General features: G+C 41.0%; 1 protein-coding gene across 1 annotated transcript; it reads left to right on the top strand.

Moving 5' to 3' along the window:
- Positions 1-281: 281 nt before the first annotated feature.
- On the top strand, positions 282-4591 carry has2 (hyaluronan synthase 2). The gene is made up of 3 exons (XM_041942941.1): positions 282-908; positions 3426-3527; positions 3662-4591. The coding sequence occupies exons 1-3, from the start codon at positions 282-284 to the stop codon at positions 4589-4591; spliced, it is 1659 nt and encodes a 552-aa protein (XP_041798875.1).
- Positions 4592-21478: the final 16887 nt, after the last annotated feature.

Below are 21478 nucleotides of genomic sequence, written 5' to 3' on the forward strand. Positions count from 1 at the left end.
TATAATAAAATAAGGTTGTGTATGTGTATGTATATGTAGCTGAAAAACTCTGGATCAGCATTTTTCACATCTTATTAAAGCTTAATAAATCCTGCTGGTATTGACGGTGGTGTTTTATGTGTGTCATGTGTTACTGAACGTCCGTCATCATTTTCATGCATGGTCATCTGATGTTTGCAGGAAGTCACTTGCTTCTTGCTGTTTAGTATATTTATAAGGAAGGCTTATAATTAATACCTCACTGACTAAATGTAACCCTTTTCTCCACATTCTGCCCCTAGATGAGGTGTCATAGAGTCCTCACCTACTTGCGGATATTTGGGACCACCATGTTTGGTGTGTCCCTCCTGGTGGGCATCTCTACGGCCTACATCATGGGCTACCAGTTCTTCACCACAGCCGGCAACCACCTGTCCTTCGGCCTGTACGGCGCCATTTTGGTCATCCACCTCATCATCCAGAGCCTGTTTGCGCTCTTGGAACACCGAAACATGCGGCGGTCCTTGGAGACGCCAATCAAACTGAATAAATCCCTGGCGTTGTGCATCGCAGCGTATCAAGAGGACCCGAACTACCTGAGGAAATGCCTGGTGTCGGTGAAGAGACTGACGTACCCGGGGATCAAAGTGATCATGGTGATCGACGGGAACTCGCAGGATGACGTGTACATGATGGATATTTTCAAAGAGGTCATGGGACAGGATAAATCGGCCACGTACGTGTGGCGGAGTAACTTTCACCACAGAGGGCCCGAGGAGACGGACGAGAGCTACGCCGAGAGCATTCAGCACGTCTCCAGGCTGGTGCTGAACAACAAGTGTGTGTGCATCATGCAGAAGTGGGGAGGGAAGAGGGAGGTCATGTACACACCCTTCAAAGCTCTGGGGAGGAGCGTGGACTATGTGCAGGTAAGTCAGTGAAACTACGAATGGGTATTAATAGAGGGGTTTAAATGAGAAGGAGGAGGGAATGGTGAAAGGAGGGAAAGATGGATAGTGGGAATGTCTAGACTGAAGAAAATAGTGAAGAAAGACAAAAAGAAGTGGGGAAGGAGGAGTGTCAATGGTGCAAATCAGACACCATGATATAACAGGTAGATGTAAACAAACACACACACATACACACAGGTAAGACAAGGACAGTTGACATCAGTGTGAGCTGAAGATAGAAGGAAAAGGAAGAGAGAGATGGAGGAAGAGATGACTGGAGAGGGGAGGACGGGGGGCTCTGCCAAGCCAAATATGGGGTCTACAAAGAGTCTTTTGTGTTGCTTTTAGATGGACGGCGGCTGTGTGCATCGTGTTGTGAAGTGTAGCGTGAAGAAGGGCAGCAGTAGCTGATGTCTAAGTGTAATAACAGATCTGTTTCACAGAGCTGACTGTTACATCATCCGCATGAGTGGTATTCAGAGTCAGGGCCCAAAACTGTGTCAAAGAAAGGTTAAATTTGGTACATGTTTGTTAACTGTCAGATATATTTCTGTAGTGCTTAAAGGTCTAGTGTCATCAGTGAAAATCAGTTAAAAAATAATAATCCCAGTGCATGTTCATGACACTTAAATTATATGCTTGGAAAAGCCAGTCCTCAAGGATGCATGGCTACTGATTACAATCTAATAACACTAACACTGTGTGGTAATGTGGCTTAGAATACAAACAGGAGCTAAAAACATTACCCTCAGTGCCGAGCTTGGCAACACACAAGCTGATGAAGTACCAGGAAACCTGTTTTTATCCTGTAGGCGGTGAATGTTAAAAGAAATATGGGCTGTTGTGGAGGTAGATAACATGATCATGAACCAAGAGCATATTTTGCTTTCCACCAAAACGAAATAAAGTAACTTTTGAAAGAGGAAATACCAGATTGTACCCATTACAAATAAAAAAGTTGAAGTCACAAGCATTAAAACCCACCTCTGCTATAATTCAATACACTCAGGGGTTTTGCTGCTCCAGCCTTATTTGGTGTGGTATGACCAGAAGCTCACAGTGGCTAATGTTAGCAAACTTTACATAGATATTACTGAGTCATTCTGCTGACTTTTTGACTATTCTCTGCTTGTGCAACATTTTACTGTTTAGCTATGAGCTTGTCTGAAGAATAAAAGTAATTTGCAGGGTGGAGTCGTCACATGGTGTACGGCTGTTTTCGCCTTTTCCTGAAATCTACTTAGCTGTGCTAAATAGTGCCATTTAGTGCACTTTCCAAGGGCATGTTATTTTGTTATGAATGAATGATTGTGTTAAACTTCAGGGAATAATGTCACGGGTACAACTGCACCAAGAATGAGTGACTTTTTTCATTGGAAGAAGCTCACTGCACGACTGGTTAGCTGAGATAGATCCGGCAGCAATAATGATCCGTGTTTGGTGAAAAAATACACTGATTACTGATAACTACACAACTGATTATCACAATGTGAAACTAACCACCAACTTGCCACCTTAGCATTAAGTCTACTTTTGTTTCATTGGATGCCAAGGTTTTCTGCCAGGCATCTCACACAGACGCTGCAGGGTTCCCTGTGCATCTGTACGAGACGCCAAGGGGCACTCCAAAACATCATCAGTACTGACAACTTTGGAATGAGAACAGGTTGATAACAACAAAATGATTTTAACGAGGGGACTTTCAGGTGAAAAACTCTTTGATACGATGCTGTCTAACACCTGCAGCTGGCTACAGCCTGCCAGAAACCCCTCGCTTTTTACAGAGAACAGCTTACTGCAGGGCTGTCAGTAATCACACCAGAACCCCTCAACATGCAGGGAAAGGAGGGACAGTGTTACATGCCTTTTCTCTATCATCAGGCTCTGCTTGTAGCAGATGTGTTTTGTTAATAGGGATTGGGCTCCAGGTTTGTTTTCATCAACCGATTTTGTTAGAGAGGAAAATTACCATTTATAGAAGAAAATGGAGAGAACTAAAAAAGAACATCAGAAAGATTGTGGGTGGTGATTAAGTTTAAAGCTGTTACTCTTCGTTGTAGGGGATTATCCACTGGCCATGTTGTTAATCAGACCATTAAAATTTTAAATTGGATGCATGACTATCTTTCACTTCCACTTCCACTTATTTTATTTATCTCCATTTGGACCACCAAATAGTGCCCCGAAAGAAAGAAAGACAGATGGAGGTTTAGAGGGGGGAGACTCATCATTTAACAGATTATTCTTGTCTGGCAGTTAAAATAATTGTGCACTATCCTCAAGTCAGTCAATTTTATTTATACTGTCCAAGCTCACAAATGACAAATTTGCCTCAAGGAGCTTTGCAATCTGTATAGAGTATGACACCCTGTATGCTTCGACTCTTGATTCAGTGAAGGAAAAACTCCCCAACCTCTCTGCCTTTTAGGATAGTAACATATGACTTTGGCCCTAAAACGCAGCTAACTCACTGTTTATTTTGTGGGTTTTACTCAGGTGTGTGACTCTGACACTATGTTGGACCCAGCATCATCAGTGGAGATGGTGAAGGTTCTAGAAGAAGACCCAATGGTGGGGGGCGTTGGAGGAGATGTACAGGTCAGCTCTATATATACAAATATTATGTTAGTCTTTGCAAGTGAGAAATTTTACAAACTGAGCATTTCACATGAATTACATTTATCTTTTATGTTAAAACAACCTTGACTTTTTGCTGATCAATTCCTCACTAGATCCTAAACAAATACGAGTCGTGGATCTCCTTCCTGAGTAGTGTACGGTACTGGATGGCCTTCAACATTGAGCGGGCTTGCCAGTCCTACTTTGGTTGCGTGCAGTGCATCAGCGGGCCTTTAGGCATGTACCGGAACTCCCTCCTGCACGAGTTCCTTGAGGACTGGTACAATCAGACCTTCATGGGATCCCACTGCAGCTTTGGAGATGACCGCCATCTCACCAATAGAGTTCTAAGCCTCGGGTATGCAACCAAGTACACGGCACGGTCAAAGTGCCTCACTGAGACGCCGATTACATACCTGCGGTGGCTCAATCAGCAGACTCGATGGAGTAAGTCATATTTCAGAGAATGGCTGTACAACTCTATGTGGTTCCACAAACACCATCTGTGGATGACCTATGAGGCCGTGATCACGGGCTTCTTTCCATTTTTCCTCATTGCCACTGCGATCCAGCTCTTTTACCAAGGAAGGATCTGGAATATTCTGTTGTTTCTACTCATTGTACAGGCGGTGGCGCTGATCAAGTCGTCATTTGCCAGCTGCCTCAGAGGTAACATAGTCATGGTGTTCATGTCGTTCTACTCTGTACTGTACATGTCGAGCCTGTTGCCAGCCAAAATGTTCGCAATAGCAACAATCAACAAGTCTGGATGGGGGACCTCCGGGAGGAAAACAATTGTGGTGAACTTCATTGGTCTGATTCCTATATCAGTTTGGTTCACCATCCTCTTCATTGGGATCCTCTACTCAATAGTCCTGCAGTCTAGAAAACCCTTTCCCGAATCAGAGAAGCTTATTCTGATCATAGGGGCAATCGTCTATGCCAGTTACTGGGTCATACTGTTGACTTTGTACGCAGTGCTCATCAATAAGTGTGGGAAGAGGAAGAAGGAAACACACTATGACATGGTGCTGGATGTATGACTTGCAGACTACAGTCATCATTTACCACTGAAGTCTCTTTTTGGGTTGTTTTCACTCGTGCCATGTTCTAATCATACAAATGTTTTTCAGATGCAGCTCTGGAGGCAAAATTGGTTGAGTTCAACCAAAATGGAGCTTTTTCAAACTTGAATGGCAAAAGTAAATAAATGACAGTGGCTGCTCTTTTTTTTTTTTTTTTTTTTTTCATTCATAACCATAGCATTCATGATCCTGGCACATCGGCATGCTAGCCAGTTAGCTTACCTAGATGTCTTTGATTTCACGTTTTTAGCTGGATATCAGCTACTGTAAGCTAACACGCTGACCTTGATAGCTTGGTATGGCAGGATTAAATATATTGCAGTTGGTAGCAGAGTGCTAGGCTTTGTAATATTAGCTACCTCTTACCAATGTCATTTTCACTGGGCTTCAGTGTAACATTTGCAACTGAGCCAAAGGAATTTTTTTATCTCCACCCATTGGGGTTTAACTTGACCGGTAAGAATATTTTACCTCCAGAGCATCATTGTGTCACCACGAAATGTTTGTACATCCTAACAAGGAATAAATCTACATATTACCCGCGCCAAAGGGAAGCCCAAAAACCACCACCACCACATAGCTTCAAAGTCAAACTAAAACTAACATCCATAATCCACATAAAGTTATACTGCATCTGTTTACTGATTGGCTGTCACAGGCTTTAGTTCTGGGGCAATGCATTGGTGTGCCTTTGCAGTGTCTTCAAATGTTTAGGAAGAGCTACAGTATCAATTTACAACGAGTGAAATGGTGCAGAAAGGGCTTTAAAATGGAAAGCTGCTCTCTTTCTTTTGTTGCACTCATGTCATATGGGAAAGATACTTCCTCTTAGTCTCCACACACTACAATTGTATTTATAACGCATCTGTTTCAACGAAAGGCATTTCACTGTATCACTTAAGTCAGTTCAATTTGCAACACCTGAATTTCAGTTGCCGAGCACAGCTATCGATTTACTATTTAAAATGAATCCTAACACATTACTGTTGAATGTGAAAAGGCACAAGATCCACAGAAACATTGAGTTATACTATTAAAAGGTTACAGGTCCATTGCGTTTGAATGTCCGGACACTCACAAGTCTTCTTGTTATTCCCATATGACGTGAATGCAGTATTTTTCTCAATGTTTACAAAGTGAAGAATCTCAAATGGATCACTGATAGGTAGATGTAATCTCCACCGGATCAGGTGACTAGGTGAACATGTGACCAGAAGAGAGATGGTGTATCATTGCTGCTGTGACTGTCTTATTTTTACAGAAACAATGCCTTTTTTTTTTTTTTTTTTTTTGGTTTTTCTTTTTGTTTTAATGAATATGAATGATGGGTGTATGTTGCAAAAAACACTATTATTGTTAATGTATTTCTTTCTACCAAGATGAATGATAACCACCAAGTAGACATGACGGACAAGTTCCAAACCTAAGACTTTGTGATTTTTTGCCTCCAGTGTGCCCTTGCTCTCTTCCTGTCGTCACATACTGTATCTAGGGTAGTGCGGCAACATCTTCCTGCTTCCTTGTACTGTGTTAAACGACCTGCAAGGGAAGGAGCAAGTGTGAGAACAAAACATTTATGTACCAGAAGTATGACCTGATAACAGGAATGTGAATAAGGGCACTTAACGGAAGGGAACTGCATGTTGGAATGAAACAAGTCCTGTGTTTGCTATAGACGACCAGGGGCAGACATGAGTTTAATTCTTATGCACTTTTATGTCGCTCCCATTGTCCAGCGCAATGCTTGACGTAATCGAGATGAAATACCTCAGTGGTTCTATTTGCATTGCATCAAGGTGTCAGGATGCCGTCCAAAGACTGGCGCGTTCTGAAGGTCTCAAGTAATTTATGATCTGTTTATGATATTAAATATAAACGTGTCCTTTTTTATCCGCAGTTCCTTAATAAGTCAAAGCTGGATCTCTCTGCCTTGTCGGCCCTTTGCTGTAGCCGTTTACTTCTTGTTGCTTTGTATTTCATTGCATTTTCTATATAGACATTTTATTCTATTTTTGCTTAGCTACCAAAGATTCTTTATTTTCACTCATGTTTTTATAAGAAAAATGGGAAAATGTATTTGTTGTGCTTTCCACTGTTCTGACAATGACTTGTATATCTGACCAAACAATGTGAAATTATGAGCTGGGGGTTTTGTCTGCAATAACAACAACAAAAATGCAATTTGTAGGGATAAGTTATTGATTTCAAGAGAGATGATGAACCTGTGTTTTTGTTCTTTGTACGTAGATAGAAAACCAGCATATTTATGTTTATTGGATTCTGTACTTAGCAAGATGTCCTCTGGTATCCATGTACAACCCTTAAGGTTCCATATGTCTACACTGCAAAAAAAAATAATACATTTACAAATAATTCTTAATATATGCAACATGTGAACATAATTGCTGATCTTCAACTTTTTTGCAGTGTTGAACTATGTGGCGTTGTGCTTCCTATGTTTAGTTCTTAATATAAAGGACACTAAAGCCAAAGCAGACTGTAAACCTTTTGTCCAGAACATTTCAAAAAGATTTGCACAAAAATGTAATTAACTGCAAAGGATGTGTTTTAAAGTTGTGAGGTGCCTTAATTAGCAATAACAGAAGAGAAACTGGGTAACATTTTAATACAGTTTTAAGGAGAGGTTTTATTCTGACGTTTAATAAATGAGACCAACAGTTGAACCATGAGGTTGTTTTTCATGCCAAACTAGTCATGGGCAGTGTTATGATAAAGCACTTTTGTGTTGTGCCAAATAAAAACAACTATTGTTCTAATTTGTTGGTGTTGGAGTTTTTATTTAGTTCTTAATTTTAAACTGAGCACTTTGCTGAGGAACCTGCTCACATCCCACTGCCACCGGATAGAACTGGGCACTCCACCCTTAGCAGCGACACTCCACCTTCATACTTGGCCCTCTTCCTCTCACTGGCTTCCTCCATCTGGTCGTACCAGGGAACAGTGAGCTCCACCTTGCTTTTTGGAAGTGTCTTATTTGAAAGCAGGCTTTTTTTCAGCATGTGTGGAGAAAACCCAGATTAAATTTGAAGTTGTCTTCAGCTCAGCCTATAGCTATATGTGTACCAAGAAGGTAACAACGAGATTTTCCTCCCACGCCTATCCCATCCCCATCATAACTAACCACTTGGACTTGAAAGAAGCCACAATTAGGCGAGCATTAAAGAGCATCAGTGCCACAAAACACTTCATGTTCTTTATTTCCTTTTTTTTTTTACCCAATTTTATTAAGATTAGCTTTTGCCAATTTTGTTGGAAGAGTTTTCTGAGGAGGAATTTGTGCAAGCACCAGCCAACTTCAAAGCACGGCCCTCTGTGCAGAAAACACAATATCAGTGGCGAGTACGGTCTTCTTCCAAATAAATACTGACGTCCATGTGTGGGAGGTGCGGGATTGGCATGAGTACATGTTAAATGTTTGAATGACAAATGTTACATTTTAATTCTTTGATATAATTAATTTATTAATTAAATTGTCACTGTTTCCAAAATCATCATCAATATCATCCATCAGTCCATGAAGGCCAGATATTAGCCAGGTATTGGCCTTATCTGAGCAGGTGGATGATGGAAATACACTTACACTTCTTGGTTAAATCAACTTCTCGAGAAGCCAACAAAATACACAATGCCAACATTCATTTCGAAATTCTCATTCTATTCAATGTGACAGATGGAGAACCGTGCAATTTCTTCTTTTCTGAGCAGTACATTTGATTTAATAAAGACGGTCATATGGCCTCTCTGTATAAGAGCTCTCACCATTTACAATTAAACCTAAGCCTAAAATATTTAATCTATGATTTAACTATGCAGACTTTGCTGTTTTGAGTTTCAGTTGATGGCTGCTTTTCTTTGCACAGTATCCGGGGGGAAATGCTGTGAGGAGACATGAGGGAACTGGATAAAGTTTGAAACATTTGTCAGTAAATGAACTGCTATAATAATAATAATGCATGCACATTTCAGTTTTTGATTTTGAAACGAAACAGTATGCTCCCATTAGTAAATAAGTTGTGAGAAAGTGCACAGCCCAAAGGTGAGTCAGCCCATCTGAATTTTGTCAGTATTCCCAGACGGCTGGTCGCAGCACAGATTTGGATTCAGAGCCCTTAAGAGATGGGGCCAATGAGTTGATGTTGTCACTAGAAAATGTGTGTGTGTGTGTGTGTGTGTGTGTGTGTGTCTTAGTTCTTTGTCGAATCAGACGATTCAAGAGTGGGAGAACAGAGGTCCTTTATCCACCAGCATATCAGAGGGTGGACGGTTGTCAGGGCAGAAGTAAACTTATTTACACACACACACACACACACACACACACACACAGTATTTGGTTCAGGACAGTGCAAAATGTATTAAGGTTACTAAGCTGTTGACCAAGTCTTACATCAAATCACAGATGGTGATGTAAACTATGCTTTGAGAAAAATCCGTCTGTGTTCACGTGTTTCTTCATTCACTGTCAGACTCCCTGTGCTGGCTGCCTTCACTGGCACCAATAATGGAAACTTTACACGACCGGCGTAGCTTATGTTTTCAAAATGGTCAGGAGATGAAAATGTTTTTTCCATTGATGGTACCAAGTGTTCATAGAATTGCTTTATATACTAGGTGAGATCTATCAACGTTGTTAAAAGACTGGTGACATACATAAAAGACCAAAACCAACAATCAATTTATCCAGCTAACAAGTGTTTGCTATGGAGACGAAGCCTGATATATTTATTCCTTTGTGTCATACAAAAACTATTAAAAACACATCACTGAGCCACACTGTTGCACTGGGCGACATTATTTTGTCATGTACACACACAGTTTATTTTGAGTCAATCCCACATACAAAGTATTATTGCTGGAAATACTCACCAGAGCACCAAATATGTACTAATCCACAGGTAAAGATACTCCCCGACAAAGCCACTATTTGCTCCTGTTTGAATGACATTTGCTAAAAACTGCAGCGCCTAGCTGTTTTAGGAAATGAATGAGTCTTTATTGCTGATTATTTGATTATTACTGATACCTCAGTTAACTCTTACTTACAGTAGCTTAGAGTAGGGACATTTCACTCCATCCATCCATCCATAACAAAGATTACTACACAAAGATTCTAGAGCCTTGTATAAACAATTTTTAGATTTATTATTAATCTTTCATACATTTTAAACAGCGGGCTGCTGTGTCGACATTTACCACAGCGCGCTACAGTACACTAAGTGTTGACTCAAGGTCTCAGCCACAGCTTGCCACTGCTTTGTGTCATGTCCTTGGTTACAGCTGAAAATATTTAAACTGACTTTTTCCTCTATTATGCTCAGCCACAACTTCCACCCTACATGATAGCAAACCTCCTCACCGACTCCCTCACAAACTGTTTCTTAGTCTCTTCTGTTTGTGTGTCTCGGTGAAGTAACCCTCACATCGTGAAGAGGAGAATAGCACATGTGGGCAGAGCAGCAGCACAGAAGAAGCAGCCAGGCTTTTCTCTCAGTGCGTCAGCGGTCCACAACATCACTGCTTCATCTCTGCCAAATACATTACAGCACTGCTTAGCTCTGTCGCTAGGTAGTTAATGGCTCCCTACTGGCAAACTATCTCCAGCAGCTGACTGAATCATAGCCTGCTTGTCCCTCTCAGCTGGTTGCTACTTTTCTGACGGTTTTGCAACTCCACTGCCCACCCCTACTGCCCTCACCCCTAAGCCCTAAACTTCAACCCTACCTACTTTTAACTGCTGTGTCACAACAATGCACTTCATTAGAACAGACTGCACAACAGGGTCTTAAACTTTGCACCACTTGGCCGACACAAAGTTCTGTTAACTTCACAACTCCCATGTGGTGATACTATGTCTAATGTGTTTTTTTATGAGTTGGGCCATAAGCTTTGGAAGGTGGGAGTTTAGTATCTGAGAGCAAAGGCTTGTTTGTCTTAGTTACTTTTTGCAAAACAAATGATCAAATCAAAATAAAGCAGCTTGTCAGCTGCAGCACAGCAAACAGCTGGCGAAGTCAGTTCAGTTGTTAGATGCGATGGCCTTGTTCTCCAGTACAGCTGCTAACTAAACATTGTCTGTGTTTTGCGAAGCTGCAACTCTTCTCCCCCAGCTTAGCTGTCAATCAAAGTGGCCTCTCGGAAGTCAAGAGAGCACTGCTTACGTATGTCTCTGGTGAGATAAGACCTGTTGTTTTTCCTATACATAATAAAAATATGAACAGAAACTGTGAACATCACTCAATTTATGACAGGATAACTGTGATATTAGCTGTAGACCATGATGCCTGATGCAGAAATCAAGCAAATCAATAGGAAAATACTACTACTACTAATACTACTACTACTACTAATAATAATAATAATAATAATAATACCTTCATAAGAAATATAACATAAACAAGTCAGAGGAAGCAAATGATAGCTGTACTGTTTATGAGTGACTGAAAGGAAAACACTCAGCTTTGCTAAGTTCAGGTGTTGTGGCCCGGCTCTGAGACCATAACAGATCATGTAAGGGACTAACTGAATTAAAGGAATTTTATTTCACAAACATTCGTTTTAAGGTAAGAAATGTAACAAAAGAGTCTGGTTTAACAAATGAAACTGGCAGCAAAACATGGTGCTAAATTAATTCAGATAATACCAAGTGAACTGCACAGCGAATCAAAAAGGACGGTGGTGCCAGGGAACTTGAGGATCATATTTCTAATGCAAGTAATGATCTCTGACCACGTCAAGAACACATGCGATGTACACACCCACCCACACGCAGTACGACACACTCCGGTCAGAGCAGCATTATGGAACAAGTGGTGACCTGCCACCTTTTCCATTCATACCAGTAAGAAGAATGACTGGTGGTTCAGCTGGCGGTGAGACTTTGCCACCACTAAATATTTGTGATGTTAAGTACACTTAGTGGGGGAACGTCCACTGAGAATATGCTCCATTCATCAGAGAGAGTGAGAGAAATCCTTCAACTAAACATGAGTTAATGTTTACACGATGAACATGATGTTCTCTGTCTTCCAGAGGGATAACTGCACCGGCCTCTGATTGCTGGCATGCACCATGGTCATTTCTAATACCAGATTTATTCACACATTGCCAGTAATAGCTGTATATAATGCAGGGGCGCCATAACAAAATTGGGAAACAGAAATTCCAGTAAAGGTCTTTTGTTGATATAAACTGAACATAAATACGTACATTTGTAGGTCCATTCTCAGGGCTGGGTTTGGATTTTATGCAGCATAAAATCCCAAGTCTAAGAACCTGATTGTGTTTCAGGCCAGTCTGGGCCGCGTGCTTCTGAGTTGTGTTGTCTGCCTTTCAGCTTATCTTTCCTAAGAAGACAACAGTCTCTGGATTTCAGAATTCAGATCTATGTTCTTTGTGAGCACAAAGCCGTTAAGTCTGAAAGCTAGCTCTGGCTAACCCAAACACGCCTGTGATGCCGTGTTGGACCTCGGTCTGCTCTGGAATATACTGCTCTGCCTGAAGTTCTTGAGAACTACACCTTTGCTCTCAAGTTTGCCTGCTTATTTAAACATTTGTAGCCTCAGGAAAAATGTTCATAAGATTACCAGAATCTGCTCATTCAAGTTCAGAAATGCACCTGGACGATGCTTTCGATGACTCTGAGCAGGCTGTTGGCTACAGATTCACCTTCCATACAGCAAGTCCACTCCAGCTGGTTATTGTTACAGTCCGCCCTTCAGCCTGGAACATGCCTCCTAACAACTTCATACACGTCCACAATATAATGATAATAATAACATGTCCTTTAAAAGGTCAAATGAAGCAATATTTCATTGATGTTATTGATCATTTGTTTTTTCTAAAACACATTTTTAGAGTTAGCTTTTTAGATATTCTTTATTTTGTTTGATCTATGGGATGCTGTTGTTGGATGCTTTATGTGAGTTTTTTATGTTTTCTGATCTTTATGCCTTATTAACACTATATTTTTGGTCTTTGGTCTGATACACTGGGACTGTAATTTGTATTTTTGTTTATGCTTTTATTAGGTCCCTAGCAAAGACAAGCTAACTGGGGTACCTTTAATAAAACTGTAGTCAGCATGTGTGATAGAATAGCTATAAATTATATAGTGCATGTATGCAATGGAACATTTTAGGTTAAAAAGGCAAGAAGGCGTTTTCACACTCACGTTTGATTAAAGGTGAATGGGGGGTGGGGGAGGTGGGGTGGGGCTGACAGCAGCCATCTGTTTTGCGCATTGGAGCTTTAGTTAAACAGGATGCTGTGAAATTGTAAGACAAACTGACTGCAATACAATAGTTATGTGAGAAGTTTATGCCTTAATTATGTCACTTCCTGACTGAGATGGTGTAATTGATTCCGTGCTGGAGGCTTTGGAGTTTTAATTATTGGTATCAAATTTCATTTTGAAACAAGTCTGCTCTTTTATATTTTGACTTTTAGATTTCATTGTGTGCAAAGAGTCACTTCCTAAAGGGTGAGATGAATGTGGAAAGACAGTTGTATCATTACGTCCTGTCCTGTACTCATTAAAAGGTGCATGACAGTGATTTACTCATGATGAATCTGCATTACTGCATCCTGCATGAGTGAGCCGGATGTCTTAAATTAAGATCAGGAACAGTTTTTTCTTAACAGTCTTCCATGTGTTTTCAGGGGATGACGGGACCACATGTCAGGAACTGATCCCTTCAAAGTCTGCGGCCTGGTTTCTTGTTTTCTTTACGGCCAAACATTTGTTCATACTTTTCAGTTGTTCAGACTCTCAGCTGTTTAGCTTCTTTATAAACACGATTCATTTTTCAGAGCCAGCGGTGGATTTGAGATCAGCACATGGCGGTAACTGGTCCAGGGGTCTTGTTAATCGACATGTCAGAGGGTGGTGTTTCTCACAATTTGATGCATCCCATACACCCCTGTACTGTGGAGTTTCTCAACAGGTCTGGGGGTAGAGACAATTTAATGCGGATAATTTAAGCAGAACCCCCGCCTCCTCCCCTGTCACCTCTCAACCACTCCTGCTTCCATCATCGTGATTCGTTGTCTTCAGTCTCATTTCATTGTTTTTGGCTCTGTCTTTCCCTTCCTTTTTACCCATGTCTTTCACCTCATATTCCCAGATCTTCCTCTTTTTCCTCTTCCTCCTGCTCCCGGTCTCTTCATCCTGCTCCAGCTTACCTTTCTCTTCCCTTTCCTCTCCTCTGAACCCTCTAACCACATAATAACCCTCATTCAGCAGGGCTAATTGTTTTAAAAACTCCCATGTGTTCTTATGCCTCAGAGAGAGTTTAAGCAGTCACTGATAATAGTAAAGCCCTTTTTTTATGCACGACATCCACCAAATATTTAAAGTTTAACAATCACATTAAACGTTTGGCGCAGAGGTCATCATAAGATAAGATTCTATATATTAAATACAATATCAAAGGTGGTTCCACGTGTTTCTGGTCAAAGTGCAGTTGCTGAATGGAGCTTTAGTTGGTGAGGTTGGTAGACACCAGACGTCTGTTACCTTGGGGCCAAATGATGGGCCACCCACATCTTAGCAGACTCTATATTTCACAAACTATCAGATGATGTAAAGAGTGCTTTGTGTTGTGTCTCTGGTATCTTTGTTCATCAGTTCTGATAAAATTCTGCTTACAAATTGAGTTGCTGCAGTCGTCACACTCCTGCATCTCTACAAATCGCCTGGGAAGTAAACTGTCATTATAGCCATTATGACTGAAGAGAAAAGGTATGAGGACAGTAGATACTTTGATATAAGCATCACATTACTGTATATGCCAGGATTGAAGCTAAAGCTTGTGCAGTCAGTCCTAAATGTGGTTACAGATGTGATGTCTTCATGACACTATTTGGTTGTTCATACTGATGCATCAATGCATAAATAGCATTTTACTGTTGTAGTCAGCTGAGGTGGCTCCAGATGTTTTACATACAGTTCGGTAGTGTAGTTTAGTGGATCCCAGCCTGGGGGTCGGGCCCCTCCACAGAGCTGGGGTAAAAAGTACAATTTTTCCTTCTAAAATAAATATCGAGCGACCACATTGTGGAAGCTACTGGAGATCCGTTAAAGAATATAGAAAAAAGTATTAAAGAATACACAAGAAAGAGAAAGTACAATAAAAGGAAATATGCTTTCCACTACTGACAACATTCGGATGTTATTCACCTGATCTTCCATGAGACCATATCTCTGTTTGTGTTCTGTATGTACAGTATATACTGAGCATGGACTGAATATCTGAGGAACAGAGAGGCACAAAGGCAGACATCTCCAGCTGTGCTTTGATTCCCACAGAGGGGAAAATAAGACAATGCGTTAATGCCTAGAGAAGAGTTCACAGCTGGAAGGATGGAGCAAAGGGTGTGTGTGTGTGTGTGTGTGTGTGTGGTAATGACAAGTGAGGACAAAAGCCATGTCCCCAGTTGGAGAACCGCTGATTGTTGGGTCAGTGGTTAGGGTTAGGGTAAGTCTCCAAAAAAATGAATGTAAGTCTATGTCCTTTCTCCAAAAGTGAGTGTGACACAAGTTTGTGTGTGTGTGTGTGTGTTTTGGGATTGAGGGGGCTAATGAATAATGGATAAGTGAGTAACTGAGAGACTCACATCCTATGGGAGTATAGTGAGTAATGCTCCTGGATTGTGATGTTGGGGATCAGAGTGTATATTTCAAAAACGTCAGTTTTTATTACAAGCACAGTTCAGTTCTTCAAATTCATTTTCAGATCATGGAGACATGAACTTTCTGCTGTTTTTCAGTGCCATTTAAAATATCACCGAAAAATTCATTCATTCATTCATTCATTAACAAGCATCTTGGCTCAATAATTAAATCCATCAATAAAATACAAGAAATATGCAGGAAGATTAAGTTTTATTGATAACTGTTATATACATGCCATTCTGCATTGGCCATGTCTACATCTGGCATCAATTACATGTCAGTGGATTTGCATCATTTTTTTTCCCAATTACCTTGTTTTTTTAGGCTCTGTGCACACAGCTGTAGGCGCAAGTGATGTTTGATATACAAATCTGGGAGTGCATAAAGAAACAAGCATACAAATAAACTACATGGAGCAAAAAGTCTCTGAATCATAATGACGGTGGAGAAATCTTCATCTGTGTGTTCCTCGCCTCATTGTGCAGGAGGCCACAGATCTGCTTGTGCTGCAATTCCAGTTAGTTCCAAGTTAGTCGTGCACTTGCTTGTTGTCTGGGCGTGTGTGTGTGTGTGTGTGTCAAATATATCCGCAGTCCTCGCTGCGTTAACACGACCCATGTGTCTTTCTTTTTATCTCTCAATGTCTCAGTTTCTGTCTCTTGTTTGTTCTCTGTCACACACACACACACACACACACACGCACACACACACACACACTACACAGAATCCCACCTTGAACACATGCACACACTCTAATTCAACAGAGTAAATGTGACCTCTGCCAGTGGAAGCTGATTAAAGGACTGACTCTTGTGTGCTTGATGACCACTTCAGGGTCTGGATGGTGAGAGAGACGACGACAGTGAAGCACAATGTGGGACGGAGGCTAGTGGAGTATACTACCAAGGAAGCAATTTAGTCCGTAATTTCCGTAGAATTACTTTTGATCTAAACTATAAGCAGAATGTGTTTTTACTTCTTTCTTGGACGATACTAGATATTTGAACAATCATATTTTCCCCTAAAAATACAGTAAAAGAATGTTCAGGATTGGTCTAAAATCCACAATAAAACCATTAACAAATGTGGCGTTTCTCTAATGCTGTCAATGATGACAATGAGTAATGAGGGTGGGGCAGCTTTATGTCTTTGAACGCCAGAATCCCCTCTGGGATAAACAGCGAAACCATTATCATAGCAGAAAACATTGCAGAGTGCTGGGAAAGCCCTGAGATGAAGGGAGCATGGGGCACGCACATCTTTACAACAGACAGTCATAACATATTTCTGAGGGACAGATTCTGCTTTGTTTTATGCCAGTCAAGGAGCACCACCACAACCTTAACTCCATGACCTCGACTTCTCTGGTGTATGAAAAACCCATCAAAACTTCTCTCCAAAGGCTGATCCTGGATCAGAGGGACACTGATCTGCACAACACTGAGGACATAAGAAACATAAAACACTTTAATATGAAATTCACTTGAGTTTTTCTTGGAAATTGTTTTTTTTACAAACACAAAATTCTAAATGAAGGTTCACTTAATAGCTCTTTAATGTGCTCTCTACTGCCCCACATGGTCTTCACCAGTAGATGGAATTTACTCCTTTGTCATGGTTGATATGTAAAGACAACACCAACCCCATCAACTGTGTGATGTGGCTGAAAGCTTCAGAAAAACATACTAAATAAACCTTGAGTTATTTTTTCTATTTATTTATTTATTTATTTTTGGTCATATCTTTCTTTCTTTACATATATTTACATAGGAAGAACCTAAACATGCATCAAAAGTATTGCAATTTACTGTCGGTATATTCCTATGGCTCAGAAGTGCAAAATGTCCATAATATTCATCTATTGATAATATATTATATGTCATTTCCTACACGTTATTGTGAACTGCATAGCAAAGCAAATTTGTCAAACCTGCAGTCTCCTCTCTTTTCTTCCCTTTTGTTCTCCTGTGTTCTCCCCTCTTGTCTCTTGTCCCTCTCTCCCCTGTCTTTCCAGCTGAGTGACATCATGATTGAGCACAGGTGTGCTCAATCATACAATCAAGACCACATGGCCACGCAGTATATAAACCCTGGAGAATCATTCACTGTTTGTTGAATCATCTGCCTACTGGTGTAGTAACGACAAAGACCTTTTCATGTGCTTAGTCTGTCAGTTTGTCTCTAACTGTTTAGTGCTCAGTTACCTGACCTGTTGCTGTATTTTGTGCTCAGGTGTTTCCAGTCACCTGCTCTCATCTGTGCCCTGCCTGTCTGCTCTCCCTGTGAGACCTCATATGGATATCCTGCTATTCCAGCCCTTGTCTGGAACCAGATCATCTGAACCCCCACCTGTGGACCTCATCTGGACACTGTCTGTCTGCTCTCCCTGGGATTCAGATCTGGGACAACTTGGACTTGACACTATTGAACTCTGTTCTTCTGTTGGAACGCGTTACCGGTTTGCTTGCTGAACATTCATTAAAACACTTCTCACGTTCTCCTGTCTACTCTGCCTGAGCTTGGCATTAGAGACTGTTAAAACCCCTTAAGAAACATAACAAATGGCCCCCCAGAATATGTTTTAGCCAATTCCACAAAATGTAATGGTGTCTTATTTACTGTAATCATATCTTCCCAACCTTTATGGCATTCCAAACCAATGTGGAGGCCAACAGACACTAAGACATTACTCTGTTTGTACTTAATTAACCTGACCTTGACCCATCTGAGAAGTCATCCTTGGAAACAGTTTGGAAAAGAGCAGACGCACAGTTAATTTCATGGTGACTGGATGAGTTTGTCAATCACTGACTATCACAGTCTAACTTTAACCGATCAGACCAAAATATGACTTGGTAGAAGACTGACACTCTTGACAAAGCCATTTGGGAGAAGAATAAAAACATCTATCGAGAAACAGCCTCAGCACCGGTCTTTGCTCTTCTTTCAGTGAAGAAATACTCTCTCTCTCCCATCACGTCATCTTGTGATTCCGGCTGCCTCGCAAGATAAGTAGAGAATTTCATTAACCTCAAAAGAAATGCAAGCTTTTTCCTTTAGGCGAAGGTTTTATGATGTTACTTTTCATGCTTGTACATATGCATGCACTATACGTATGAATCCAGAGAGGTTAGATTCACAAATTGGCCTTTTAGCAAAACCTTGAGGGTCATGAGCCCACTACGATGCATTCTTTTCCCTTCCCAGGTTCCTGTGTGAACACACACACACCGGTCTCCTCTGAGCCCTCCTCCCGCCCTCTCTCTCGAGGTCAGATGCCTTTTCATCTCGCTAATCAAATTCAGTCATTTTTCAGTTATAGTCGACAGCCGGTTTTAATACTCACTCAAATGGAAATCACAAGGATCATGTAAAAGAGCAATGTGTTCAGTCCACACAGAAGCTGAATTTACCAGTCACAGATGCGATAGAGGACTTGAAAGAAAGGGGTTTGAAGGACTTGACTTGACTCGAGTGTCACATGAGCATTGACCTGAGGGTTATTATATGTACCTGCAGCAGCCTTAAGGCCAAAATGATTTGTATGGATTGTACAGATGGTGCAACATGTGTAGCAGTTCAACAGTACTGAAGTATTTCAAGATGACTCATACTAAGCCTCTACTTTATGCTCCACATATTTCCCTGAATGCTTCCCACCAGTGGGTGCAATGAGCCCGCAAGTAGCGCTTTGATAAGTTTCTCAAGTTTATCACGCTTCTCCTCTGATTTCTCCAATTTCTTCAAAATTAATCTAATTTACTCCCCACACAACAGAAGGGGCTTATTTTTAAACTTCTCATATGATCACATTCAAAGGAAAAGTTTGATATTTTTAGACAGATGCTTGCTTTCTTGTGTGCGTTAGAAGATTCGTAGAGTCCAGCGTTCCCAGGTTTGGGGTTAGATTTTGACCTGAACACAATAGGAGGATTACTGTGTGATAACAGAATATTGAACTGGGAAACATAGAACCCCCAGGAACGTAGACACACTCCCATTTCATACTAAGAGTACAGATGTGAGTGGTATTGATGTTCTCATCTAACTCTTGGCAAGACACTGAATGAGCATATTTCCAAAAAAATCTAGCTTTTCCTTGGAAGTCAGGAATTAAGCAGAACTTTACCATCAACTAATTTCTATCAAGTCAGTTACAACATTACAACGTGACAACATTTCAAGACCTTACGTTGTAATTGGAATACATTAAAGGCATGATGGATTAATTCTCAAATGTTATTTCAAGAAATACAGGACAAGAAGACAGAAATTATGTGCCAAATTTGCAAAAAGCTACTGAAGCGTGCGTGCGTGTTTGTGTTCTTTTACAAGACAGGCACATTGGAATGAGTGTGATTCACGATGAGTGGCTCTTAAGTTGCTTTTGTCTGCCAAGAAAAGCTTTGTTAGATTAATTGTAAATGTCGATTTGGCCCCTTGTTTTGAGAGGAAGACGTGCTGTAGCTGCTGTAAGCATACCACGACAGAATCTGTCTTCCCAACATATCTGTGTATGTCACACACACACACACACACTCTACTTTTACCCATCTTACACCCATTAGGAATAAATCCTGCAATGACTAGTTTATACTGGTGCTATTTTAATGTGTTTCAAATAATGATTTCTCCTCATATCGCCCAAAAGAAGCCTTTTTGGAGGAAAATAAGGAAAAACACATTGCATCACTCACATAAAGCTGGCAGAATGATTACAGAGGGATCATTCTTAGCTGACACTGTTATGCATAACTGACCTTTCATTTCTAAATACATAAAATGAAACTTTATTTCTCCAACTGTATCAATGATCAGGAAGTGATTACATCATGTCATAAGAACCAGAGCTTGGCATTGTCAACACATTTCTAGTCATCATATGCATTAAAGAAAGTTTTATACCTCCAGTGAGTTGAAAGTCAACACAGATGATGTACAGTACCATCAAACACTCACGTTTAACCACTCTCTTACATGCACACACTCTCATACGCCCTCTCTTTGCTCTCAGCGCAGAGACTCGTGGTTTGAATTCTCAGAGAAATTCCGAAGCTTCTGATGAGGTCAGATGAAACAATGACTCAAACTGCAGGATTAGATCAACGAGACTTTAACGCAGTTTCATTTGCGGTCGGCGGCTGGATTTTAGACAAAGCTTCACCATGGTTCTGGCTCTCAGATGTCTCTGTGGCGTGGCTCGTGTAATTTTCGCTCCCTTTTGGATAGGATGAAAGGAAATGAGTCAGCGACACAAGGCTGAGGGGATGAAGGACGAGAGGTCAAAGACACTTCAGCTAATGGTGAATTTCATCAGTATTGAAGATAAAAAAAATGCTTTTTAAAATCCTTTTTGCTCAGAATAGGAAACTGACTAATAAACTCAATTGTCCACAAAAGTATGTGTAAATAAAGAAAAGGGGGGAAAACTAACAGTTTGACTTTCGCTCTGAGGGGAGTAAAAGGAGGGAAGAGGAGATGAAGCTGTGTAGCTGTTCGCTCACAGGGAGGTTAAGAGGGGATGGCTGGGGTCAGACTACAGGGAAACGATCTCAGACTCCATGCTTCCACGTTCCCAAGGTCAGACATGCCTCATTTGGCCTTCTACTGCACACAGGAGACTTGTGGAAACCCATGGTGTTTTCCTAAAAAGGCTCTTTGGAAGTTATTTGGCTGCAAGGACAACACAGTTACTTATGATTGGGTCCCCGACTTTCACACTGAAAAACCAAAACTAATTGAAAAAGTCATGTAAGAATGTAATATTGGCTCTTTAGGAGGAACACCTGAGCATAGTTTACTGACAACTGTATCATGCAGCATCAGCCATAGGATGTCAGTGATCCACACTCACACACACACACACACACACACACACACACACACACACACACACACACACAGATGCAACATCCCTTTCTCTCTTTTTCTCTCTCTCTCTGTCTCTCTCACACACACACAGACACACACACTTTGGGCAGGCAGTGGGCTGGCTGTTGATTTAGTGTTGCCAGGGGAACCCGGGATTCGGGGATTCTGTGCTCCAGATGTTTCATGAACAACAAGGGGACTTCCTGGTTCCTGAAGGACTGAAAGTGCAGGTCAACCTTGTGTGTGTGTGTGTGTGTGTGTGTGTGTGTGTGTGTGTGTGTGTG

Source organism: Chelmon rostratus, chromosome 8 (genome assembly GCF_017976325.1).
Source record: "Chelmon rostratus isolate fCheRos1 chromosome 8, fCheRos1.pri, whole genome shotgun sequence".
In the NCBI taxonomy this organism is placed as follows: Eukaryota; Metazoa; Chordata; class Actinopteri; order Chaetodontiformes; family Chaetodontidae; genus Chelmon; species Chelmon rostratus.